At 39.0% G+C, this 12,263-nt stretch overlaps 1 protein-coding gene across 2 annotated transcripts in view; it reads left to right on the top strand.

The window, feature by feature from the left end:
• Positions 1-12,263, top strand: part of GRK3 (G protein-coupled receptor kinase 3) — a 155,269-nt gene that overhangs the window by 32,870 nt on the left and 110,136 nt on the right. For both annotated transcript variants that reach the window (XM_017498150.2, XM_017498151.2), the window contains exon 2: positions 8,612-8,688. In XM_017498150.2, the coding sequence (XP_017353639.1) occupies positions 8,612-8,688 (77 nt within the window). The remainder of the gene's footprint in view (positions 1-8,611; positions 8,689-12,263) is intronic.

Below are 12,263 nucleotides of genomic sequence, written 5' to 3'. Positions count from 1 at the left end.
CAGCCTCCTGAGTAGCTGGGATTACGGGTGTGTGCCACCATGCTTGGATAATTTTTTTGTATTTTTAGTAGAGACAAGGGTTTTACCATGTTGGTCACGCTGGTCTCAAACTCCTGACCTTGTGATCCTCTCACCTTGGCCTCCCATAGTGCTGGGATTATAGGTGTGAGCCACCACGCCCGGCCAGTATGGTCTTTTCTAATCGTAGCCATTCTAATAGGCATGAAGTGGAATCTTTTTGTGATTTTAATTTGTCTTTTCCTAATGACTAATGATGTTGAACAACTTTTCTTATGCTTGTTTGCCGCCCACATATCGTCTTTGAAGTGACTGTTCAAATCATTTGCCCATTTTTTATTGGGTTATTTTCTTATTCTTGAGCATTAAAGGATCTTTGTTAATGCTGGGTACAGGTCCTCAATTAGATAGATGATTTGCCAGTGTTTTCTCTCAGCATGTGGCTTGTTTTTTCACCCTCTTGAGTGTCTTTTCAGGAGCAGCAGTTTTTAATTTTGATGAAATGAATTTATCAGTTTTTCTCCCGTTCATGTTTTTGCCCTCATGTCTAAAGTCTTTGCTTGGACTAGTCATAAAGATTTTTTCAGAGATTTTCTTTGAGTACTATGAGTGACGTATTATAGCTAGGTATAATTACATGCAGAGGCAAGTAACTGGTTAATCTTACGTACTGTGATGATTAGTGATAGGGCCATCCCTGGCAGAGTTTTAGCATGTCTCGTAACTTGTTTGAAAAGTTAGCCCCTCCTCTTCATCCATGTCTTTATTGAGACATAATTTACTTAATACTTACCATGCCTCAAGTGCTGGACTTATATTCACAGAATTTAATCGTGGTACTTGATTCATGATACTCTCTCATTAATTTATGCATGGCCTTTATTTTGTAGTCATTGAATCATTCATTAATTCATTTTAAATAATATTATAAGCACTCCTAGTACCAGCATGAGAACAAGGATACAGAGGATAATTTCCGTTTACTGTGAGTTCCTTCCCCATTCCGTCTCCGGGCCTGTGCTGCTTTCTTTCCTCTCCCTGTAGGCAACCACTCATAACTGCACATTATGCGTTTCCCTGCCTTTCAGAAATGTATGGTTTTATTATATATATGTGTTTCTATCGATTATATTTTTAGTTTTGGATTTATGAGTACGGCCTCCTGTTCCATGTCTAAAAGTTGTGGGGCAATATCAAATGTTCTAACATAAGTGTAAGTGAAATATAAGAAAGAGAAGAGAAAGAGCCGACTACAAAAATACACAAAGAGAAAATGGCTGAGAATTTTCCAAAAGCAGAGATAGAAAACTGGGAAGGGTAGGAGGAAGGGTGGGGAAGGAAGACCTTTGTTAAAGGGTATAAAATTACAGCTAGATAAGAGAAATACATTCTCGTGTTCTATAGCACTGTAGGATGACTCTAGTTAACGATAATAGATCATTTCAGTTAGCTAGAAGGAGGACATTGAATGTTCCCATCACAAAGAAATGATAAATGTTTGAGATGATGGGTATGCTAATTACTCTGATCTGATCACTATGCATTGTATGTATCAAAACATCACATTGCACCCCCTGAATATGTACAATTATTATGTGTCAATTAACGAAGTTTAAAAAATGTTCAGAGAACCCCAAGCAGAGTAAAGGTAGGGAGAGAAATCATACCTCTTGATGCATTATGGTTAAACTTCTGACCAACAATGAAGAGAAATTCTTAAGCTGGATAAAGAAAGGCAGCCAGATTAAAACAAAATGCACGTCCAGAGGAACAAAGATAAAAATTAGAGCACAATTCTTACATAACCTATGCAGGCAGAAGATGGTGGAGTGACAGTACGTGCCACGAGGAAGCAGAACAAACTTGCCAACCCAGGATCCTATACCCAGTACAAATATCTTTTAAAACTAAAGGCAAAATAAAGACTTTTTAGACCAACAAGAGCTGGGAAAGTTCATTGCTAGTTAACCTGCACTACAAGAGATGTTGGAAAAGATGTGTTGGAGAGAAGGCGTATGGTACCAGGGGACGCTTGAATCTCCACAAAGAAATATAGAGCACCCGCAATAATATAAAGGCCACTGAAGGTAGAGGCATTGCATGTCTAAAGCCAAAACAATAAAAATGTATTGGGACGTTTAGAACACGTAGGAATAAAGCGTAATAGCACAAATCATAGAGAGGACATGGAAATGTAAAATGTTTATTTAGAGGTAGACTATGGTAAGTAAAGATGTGTATTGTAAACCCTAGAGCAACTCCTAAGGGGGGGAAAAAAAAGAAAAGAGTTAAAATAATCTAGTAGGGGAGATAAAAATTGAATCAGAAGAAGAAGAAGGCAAGAAAAGAGGAAAACAGGAACAGTACGGACGAAAGCAGGTTCAATGTTATTAAGATGGCAGTTCTTGTCCTGGCTTGGTGGCTCACACCATGAGCCCAGCACTTTGGAGTAATCCCAGCACTTTGGGAGTCTGAGCCAGGAGGATCACTTGAGGAGCCCATGAGTTCAAGACCAGCCTGGGCAACATGGTGAGACCCTGTCTCTGCCAAAAAATAGAAATTAGCTGGGCACAGTGGCATGCACATGTGTCCCCAGCTACTTGGGAGTCTGAGCTGGGAGAGCTGCTTGAGCCCAGTGGGTCGGGGCTGCAATGAGCCACGATCTCTTCACTATACTCCAGCCTGGGCAACAGAGTGAGACCCTGTGTCAAAAACAAAAAGATGGCAATTCTTCCCATACTGATCTATAGATTCACTGCAGTCCCTTTTGAAATCCGAGCAGAATAGGCAACACAATTTTCAAAAAGAACAAAGAAGACTTAGACTGGTTTCACCACTGAATGTAGAGCTGTCATCATCAACATAGTGTTACGCTGGTGTAAAGAGCATAGATAATGGAACAGAATATGGAGGTGAGAAATCCTAGCATTTATAGTAATTGATTTTTGAAAAAATGCCAAGACAATTCGGGGGGGAAATGATAGAAATTTCAGGATGCTAGAAAAATTGGATATCCATATGCAAAAATGAAGACAAAAACCAAAAACCCTTAGATATTTACCTCCCACCATACTCCCAGAATAACTCAAAATTGATCATAAATCTACATTTATGAACTAAAACTATAACACTTCTACAAAAACTAAAACTGTAACACTTCTAGAAGAAAAGCCTAAGAAGTCTTAGTGACATTGGGTTAGGCAAAGAATTCTTAGCTATGACACCATTAAGCACAATCCATAAAAGAAAAATACTGATAAATTGGGTTTAATCAAAAATTTAAAACTTGTCCTTTAAAGACGCCACTAAGCAAGTACAAAGACAAATTATGGACTCTGAGAACATATTTGAAAATCACATGTATGATAAATAACTTGTATCCAGAATATATAAAGAACTCAGCAAGTGAATATGAAGTTACCAGTCCTCTTCAAAATGGGCAAAATATTTGAATAGCCAATTCATTGTAGAAGTTACATGAATAGCTAATAAGCATATGAAAAAATGCTTAGTATCATTACTCATTAGGGAAATGGAAATTAAAACCACAATGTGATGCTGTTTGACACCCACTAAAATGGGTAAAATAAAAAATTCAGAAAATAAGTATGTTCAAGGAGATACAGGAATTCAGTATTGCTGGTGGGAATCTGAAGCTACCACAGAAGGTGGTTTGGCAGTTTTTAAAAAAGTTATACTAATATTTACTGTATGATCTAGCTAATTCACATACATATATCTACCTCACAGAAATGTGCAGATTTGTTTAAACACTTCAGCTAAAAGACAGAGATTATCAGGTGGGGCAGAAAAGCAAGAGCCAGCTGTAAAGTCAGCTGTCCATATCTGTGGCTACAGTCGGCTCACCGTATCTGCGATGTTTTTTTTTTTTTTTTTTATGTCATAATCTCGCTCTGTCACCCAGGCTGGAGTGCAGTGGCACGGTCGGCTCACAGCAGTCTCCGTCTCCTAGGTTCAAGTGATTCTCCTGCCTCAGCCGCCTGAGTAGCTGGGATTACAGGCGACTGCCACCAAGTTTTGTATTTGTAGTAGAGATGGAGTTTCACCATGTTGTCCAGGCTGGTCTAGAGCTCCTGACCTCAGGTGATCCACCTCAGCCTCCCAAAGTGCTGGGATTACAAGTGTGAGCCACCATGCCTGGCCATACCTGTGGGTTGTATCTGGGTGTTCAACCAACCGCAGATCAAAATATTTGGAAAGAAAGAAACAATGAAAAATAACAATACAACAATAAAAATACAAATAAAAACCAATCCAGTATAACAACTATTTACATAGCATTTACATTGCATTAGGTCTTATAAATAACCTAGAGCTGATTGAAACTATGCAGGAGGGTATGCGTAAGTTGTCTGTAGATACTACACCATTTTATATAAGGGACTTGAGCATCCTAGGGTTTTGGGATCTGAGATGGGTCCTGGAACCCATGGCTTGTATACCAAGGGATGACTGTCTGTTGTGAATTAGAAACTTACTTTAAATATGAAGATATAAATCCTTAAAGGTAAAAAGGCAAAGATAATACTGTGTAAGCACTAACCAAAAGATAGCTGCAATGACTTGATTAATATCTGATGAAATAGACTTAGCAAAGATTATAAACAGGCATTAAAAGGTACATTTTGTAAAGACCATGGGGTCATTTCATCAGGCAAGCACAACAATGTTCTTAAATGTTCACGTACTTAACAACAGAGCGGTAAAATATATAACAAAAACAGAATTGAAAAGAGAAATAGATTTACAGTTATAGTTAACGGTTTCAACATGCCTCTCTCACTAATTTATAGAAAAAGTAGACAGAAAATCAGTAAGGATAGAGAAAAATCTAAGCAGCGCTATCAACCAACTTGCCCCAGTTGACACTTCTGAATCTGTGTATCCAACAGCAGGGTACACGTTCCCTTTAAGTGCACATGAACTACTCAGAATGATAGATCGTATTCTAGGCAATAAAACTCATATTAGCAAATCTTAAAAGAATTGAGTTATTCAAAGTATGTTCTCTGACCATCAAAGAATTAGAGTCATAACAGAAGGATAACTGGAAATCTCCAAGTATTTGGAAACGAAGCAACACATTTCCAAATTAGTCATAGGTCAAAGAAGAAATCTCAAGGGAAATTAGAAAATAATTAGAATACAATGAAAATGAAAATAGAATGTGTCAGTATTTGTGAGATACAGTTAAATCAATGCCTAGAGGGAATTTTATACTTTTAATTGGTTACATTAGAAATAATTTAAATTCATTGATCCAACTTCTTAAGTTAGAAAAGAAGCAATGAGATGATACAATGTGTATAGAAGGATAGACATACAGATCAATGTAACAGGATGGTCCAGGGATAGACCTGCATGTATCTAGGGCTGAACCAACAAATGTGCCAAGATAATTTAATGGAGAAAAGAGAAAGAAGGGAGTCTTTTCAACAAGTAATGCCAGAACAATTAAATATTATAAGAAAAAAAAAGAACTTTGATTTCTACCTTGTACTCTACGCAAAAATTAACCTGAAATGGATATTAGACCATTTTTGTGTTTACACAAAAGCTAAAACTTTAAAACTTCTAAAGGAAAGTATAGCTTATAATCTTCATGACCTTGAGGCATGAAAAACTTCTTAGCACATACTGTTCATCAAAGAAATGTCAATGCATTTGAACTCATCAAGTAAATACCTCTGGTCTTAGAAGGACTCCTTGAGGAAAATGAAGAGCTGGAATGCTAACTGGGAGAAAATCTTAGCATCACGTAAATCTGACATAGTGCTTATTTCTGGACTATGTAAAGAAGTTGTACAACTGAATAATAAGACAACTCAATTAAAACGTAGACAAAAGATTTGTCTACACACCTCTAAAAGGAAGAGAGAATTCCAATAATCATGTACAAACATGCTCGACATCATTATTCATTAGGGAAATGCAAATTAAAATACAAAATATAATAAGATACTACTACGTACCCAACGGAGTGGCTAATAGTGCTTATTTCTGGACTATGTGAAGAAGTTGTACAACTGAATAATAAGACAACTCAATTAAAAGGTAGACAAAAGATTTGTCTACACACCTCTAAAAGGAAGACAGAATTCCAATAATCATGTACAAACATGCTCAACATCATTATTCATTAGGGAAATGCAAATTAAAATACAAAATATAATAAGATACTACTACGTACCCAACGGAGTGGCTAAATTGTTTTTTTTTTTTTTTGAGCCAGGGTCTCTCTGTTGCTAGGGCTGGAGCACAGTGGCAAGATCTCAGCTCCGTGCAACCTCTGCCTCCAGGGTTCAAGTGATTCTCCTGCCTCAGCCTCCCGAGTAGCTGGCATTACAGGCGCCCACCACTACACCCAGCTAATTTTTTGTATTTTTAGTAGAGACGGGGTTTTGTCTGGTGATTTGCCTGCCTCAACCTCCCAGGGCGCTGGGATTACAGGCATGAGCCACCGCACACAGTCCTAAAATTTAAAGACTTACAACCCAAGTGTTGACAAGGATGAGGAGCAGCTGAAACTGTCCCATGTTGTTGGTGGGATTGTAAAATGGGTTACCACCAGTTTGTAATACCATTAATCAGTTTTTCATCGTGTTAAATATGATTTTCCATATGACCAACAATTTCACTGCCTGGTATTTACCTGTGAAAAATCAAAACACATTATCATAAAAAGACTTATACGTAGATATTTAAAGCACCTTTGTTTATAGTAGCCCCAGACTGGAAACAACCCAAATGTCTGTCAGCAGATGGCTGGGTAAACAGATTATGGAATATTCATACAATAGCATGCTATTTGGCATTAGAAAGGCATTATTTTGTGCATAACAAAATACTTATGCACATAGCAATATGGATGGAGCTGCCTTATGTCAAACAAAAGAAGCCAGACACAACAGACAACATATTGTGTAATTTGATTTTATATAAAATTCTGGAACTGGAACATGCAATCTATGTTAACAGAAAGCAGATCAATAGTCGCCTGGATTCTAGAACACGAGAAGATTGATTGTAAAGGAGTGCTTTTTGGGGCAATGGAAATATCTTGTATCTTAAGGTAGTAGTTACATAGTTGTATATGTTTGTCAGAAGCACATTTAACAACATACATTTTTTTTTTTTTTTTTTGAAATGGAGTCTCGTTTTGTCCCCCAAGCCATGGCATGATCTCGGCTCACTGCAACACCTGCCTCCCAGGTTCAAGAGATTCTCCTGCCTCAGCCTCCCTAGTAGCTAGGACTACAGACACCTGCCACTATACCCAGCTAATTTTTGTATTTTTAGTAGAGACGGGGTTTCACCATGTTGTCCAGGCTGGTCTCGAACTCCTGACCTCAGGTGATTCCACTTGCCTTGGCCTCCCAAAGTGCTGAGATTATAGATGTGAGCCACCTGGCCTGGCTAACAATATACTTTAAGTATGCATTTAATTATATATAAATTATGCTTCAATTTGTTTTAAATAGTTAAAAAAAAAAAAAAGATAATGCTAAGTTATTGTTAACTCTCACCATGAGTGGATGATAGAGATTCAGTTTTCTACTTTTTCCATTTGGATAATCACTTTTGGGGCTCACTTACTGAATTATCCATCCTTCCCCCATTTTTCTGGCCTGCTTCTATTATATGTCAGATCGAATGTATGTGTGACTCAGTTTCTTAACTCTCTTCCATTTCCTGGATCAGTTTGTTTATCTTGTCTTTATTATTTTAACTTCATAATAAGCCCAAGTATCTTTTTTCTCTTTCTTCAGAAGGGTTTTGGCTATTCTTGATCCTGTATTTTTTGTATAAATTTTAGAGCTTATTTATTTCTAGGTTCTAAGAAAAACCCTATTGGAATGTTGATGGGGATGATATTGATTTCATAGATAAATTTGGGTAGACTTTGGACTTTTACAGTACTGAATTTCTCTGTTTATAACTGTGGTGTATCTTCCTATTTAGGTCCTCTTTAATTTCTCCCAATACAATTTGTCATTTTTCCCATAAAGTTCTTACACATAATTTGAAAGAATAATTTCAAAGTATTTGATGTTTTTTATTTTGTTGCAAACTAAATCTTTTAATTATTTTTTGGTGCTTTATTGTTGGAGTACAGAAATATGATTTTTAAAAATATTAATATATCTAGGGAACGTTTGCTCTTGTTTTAGAAAGAAGTCCAGTTTTTGAGTAGCAGAATCCTGTGGTCGGGGGGCACATGCATGTGTGGTGTGTGCAGTGCATATAGGGTGCATGCATTTGTGCATGCGGACACATTTGTGAGTATTTTGGAGAGCAGCTATATTGAGCGTGGGTTTTCAAATCCCTTATTTTCTGCAGTTGAGTTTCTGTGAGTAAGGTTGGTCCTGTGTCACAGGAGGGGATGGTGGCTAAGGCTCTGGCGTTTCCAGCTTTTAGGCTAGTCTGCATTTCATGTAAGAAGGGTCTCTTGTAAAGCTGGTCAGGAGACCCTTTGGTCTTTGAGTCAAGACACCCATACCTCTTTAATTCTGTGGATGGTTACTCACCATGTAGGTTGTATTGTTAAAAATGTGTCACTCTTCCCTTCCAGTATCCGGAGTGTGATGCAGAAGTATCTCGCAGAGAGAAACGAAATAACCTTTGACAAGATTTTCAATCAGAAAATTGGTAAGTCCTGCTTGTTCCTTTGGCATACTATAATTTTAGTGATGAAATTGGGCAATGCTATAGTGATATATGAATGTACCCCCCCCATGTGTTGTATCTTCTATAGCTGCAGCTGAGAATAAAGGAAATTTCATGTAATTAATAAGGTATTTAATGATGGCGTATATTCCTGGTAACAAGCTCTATGATAAGCTCTTGGGAAATGAGCAGTTCTAGGATTTTTACATGAAATCAGCGGTACCAAATGTAAGAAAACAGGATACTTCTTTCTTTTCCTTGCGCCTTGCCTGCCTCATGGGTTACTGAGGTGGTTTGCTGGGGAGCTATGCATCATAGTTTTAAAATTATTTTATGGCTGGAGGAAATTACTTTATGAAAATTCCAAGAAATTAAAGTTCCCTACAACTTAATTTGTGCTGTGTTTCCATGATTGATAGACGTAGACTGATAGATCCCTTCCAGACTGCTTATTCTTCGAGATATTTCTGGGCTTGCCCTTTTGTTTGCTGATGAGGAGAGGTAGACACAGGGAGGTGAAGTGACTTGTTCTGATTCCCACTTCTTCTTTTTTACTCTGATAATAAAATAATAACCAGTAAATAATGAAATAATTACCAGTAGAAACTGGTACAGAAAGTCTTTGGAGTTTTGTAAACCACTTTCTCTGGTTTACAAAAAGTAGCCTGTCTATGAAGGCGGTCTTCGGCAGGTAGAGATTCGTTGGTCACCCAGGAAGTACAGCGAGGCAAAGGTGGATGCAGTGATTTGGAAAAGCGGATGATGTGTGGTCTGTCTGTGCCCGAGGGCTGCGTGTGGAAAGCGACTGGTCTTGGCCTGTTCCTCAGGAGCTGGTTGGGGAACAGATAAAAGAGTTTGGCTTTCATATCATTAGTTCTCATGGCTTCTCGTTATTTTCATGGTGTGTGGTTAGCTGTGAGCTGCACAGATGTTCTCCTTTGCTTCTGATTTTGTACTCAGAAACAAAATAAAGCTCATGATAATCAGAGAGAGAAACTCTGTATCTCTGGGAGCGGAGGGAAAAGGAATTATTTATCTTTTCATTTGCTAGCTAAAAATTTTTTTAATTTATTTTTTGTGGATTGATTGAGGTATATTTCATATGGCATACAACCCACGCATTGAAAGTAAACAGTTGAGTGACTTTTTGTGTATTCACCGTCATACACCCATCTGCACGATCTAATTTTAGAATGTTTTCGTCACTCCAAAAAGAACTTGTACCCATTAGCGGTCCTTCTCCACTCCGCCCTCCCTCAGCTCCTGGCAACCACGAATCGAGCTTCTGCCTCCATGGATTTGCTTATGTTGGACACGCCACAGGAAGGGAATCATACACTGTGTGGCCTTTTGCGTCCTCAGCATAAGGCCTTCAAGGTTCATTCTGGTGTTTGCACGGATCAGAACATCAGTCTGCTTTCCCCTTCAGCTCCCATTCCAGTTTCTGAAATGCATCGAGGATTCTTCTTTTGTGTTTTCTGTTCTTCTCTCTCCCTTCTGTATCTCCTTTCCTGTCTACAGTTCCCCCAAATATACATACAGCACCCCCAGACGTGTATTTCCCATTGTTTGGATTAAAACCTTTCCTGACCCTGGCACCGGGAGGCTCTGACCTGAGCACCCAGTGGCGTTACTGTGGTCCAGTATCTCAGCTGCACAGATTCTTCCCTGAAAGCAGCCTCACTGGGTGCTGATGGGCTGTGAATTTTATCTCAAGCTGTTAAACACTGTTTAAATAATTTCTTCTTCTCTTCCCTTCAATTTGTGAGCTTGGATCTGGTCAGGAGAAGCTGAGTTTGAGCTTGGGAATGTCATGGTGACAGGAAAGAATAGGGGCTGGTCGGCGGCTTAGGGAGAGCGCGCATCACCACGTGTAATTACGTTTTGACAGAGCTGTCTCGTGCTGTGGGCCTGGTCTTTGTCTTCCTCTGTAGCAGCCTCACTTCCTGCCTAGTCTCGGGGACTGGGGGAGAGTGGAAGGTGGGCCATGGTGGGAGTAAATGTGTCTGACACTCCAGGTCTTCCTTTTCCAGGTTCCACTGTGCCCTCCGTCACTGACTCCATGTGTTCCTGCCATGCTCTTTCCCCTCGCCGTCTTTCATTCCCTCTTCCCTCATCGTTTTGCTGGTCATCTTATTCTGTTTCACCCTCTATCTGCCTCCTTTTCCCTCTTTTATTACCTACCAAGGTCCCTGACACACAGGATCAACCACAGGACTTGGGGACTGCCCTCCAATGTGTACTGTGGCCCACTGGTAAAAATTGTTATCAAAGTGAAAACCCTGGTAGTCTTTCATTTACTTGGCCCCTGAGGCTTTACCGAACCAGCACATCGTTTGGCTACACCCTGACGTGGTAATTCTTTCATTACTTTTTATCTATAATAGTAGGGATCACAAGAGTTCTGAACCATGAGGCTGTTGAGAGGATTTAGCTGGTGGTGCACAGGAAGCCCTTAACATGACGGTCGGCTCTCAGCAGATGCTCAATGAATGGCAGCTCTTACGTGAAATTGTTTACATTAAAAACAACTAGACTAGAATAATTACCCCATATGTATGTATATGTATATGTGTGTGTGTGTGTGTGTGTGTATGTGTATATATATACACACATATGTTTACATCACCTAGATTTGATCTGTTTCACCATTTTGCTAGACATTCTTTTCCCATCTCGTCTTTTTTTGTGGTTGCTGAACTAATTAACAAAGTAGTCACAACATTTAGTTCTATGTGCATCTCTAAAAAGTATGCATGCTTTCTTATACAACCTCAATACTTTTACCCCAAACATGGAATTTACCGTGATTCTTCGTGTACTCTAATACCGAGTTTATTGTCCAATTTCTCTGATTAACTTTTCTTTTTTTAACTCTTGATTTGAATCAACATTCAAATACTGTTCTTGTAATTGGTGATAATATTTCTTGTAATCTAGAACAGTTCCCCCGCATTGCCCCCCCCAACACATGCACAGGTCATTGACTTACTGAAGAAACTGAGTCCAATGTGTTGTAGAATGTTCCACATTCTGGACTTTTCTTTCTGCTTCTTAATGATATCATTTTAAACATTAAAAAAATTTCTTTTTTTTAACTTATGTTTTGGGACAGAGTCTCGCTCTGTCACTCAGGCTGGAATGCAGTGGCATAATCTCTGCTCACGGCAACTTCCGCCTTCAGGCTCAAGCAGTTCTCGTGCCTCAGCCTCCTGAGTAGCTGGGATTTCAGGTGTGTACCACCACACCCAACTAATTTTTCAAGGCTTTAGTGCGTCACGATTGCACCACTGCTCTCCAGCTTGGGCAACAGAGCAAGACGCTGTCTCAGAAACCAACCCTCAGAATGCAAAACAAGTATATGCCATTCGCCCACTGTAAATATATTGTTTGATGGTTTTGGTAAATTTCTACAGCAGTACAACCGTTACCACAATACAATTTACAAACATTTCCACGCCTCCAAAAGATCCTTCCTGCCCTTTTGTCGTTACTCTGCTCCTGTCCTCAGCCCCAGACTAAACACTCATCTGCCTGTCTCTCTCCATCTGCCTTTT

The sequence above is a fragment of the Cebus imitator genome, unplaced genomic scaffold, assembly GCF_001604975.1.
Source record: "Cebus imitator isolate Cc_AM_T3 unplaced genomic scaffold, Cebus_imitator-1.0 Scaffold237, whole genome shotgun sequence".
Lineage (NCBI taxonomy): Eukaryota > Metazoa > Chordata > Mammalia > Primates > Cebidae > Cebus > Cebus imitator.
Note: the sequence above shows the minus strand (reverse complement) of the source record. Positions and strands in the feature narration are given on the sequence as shown.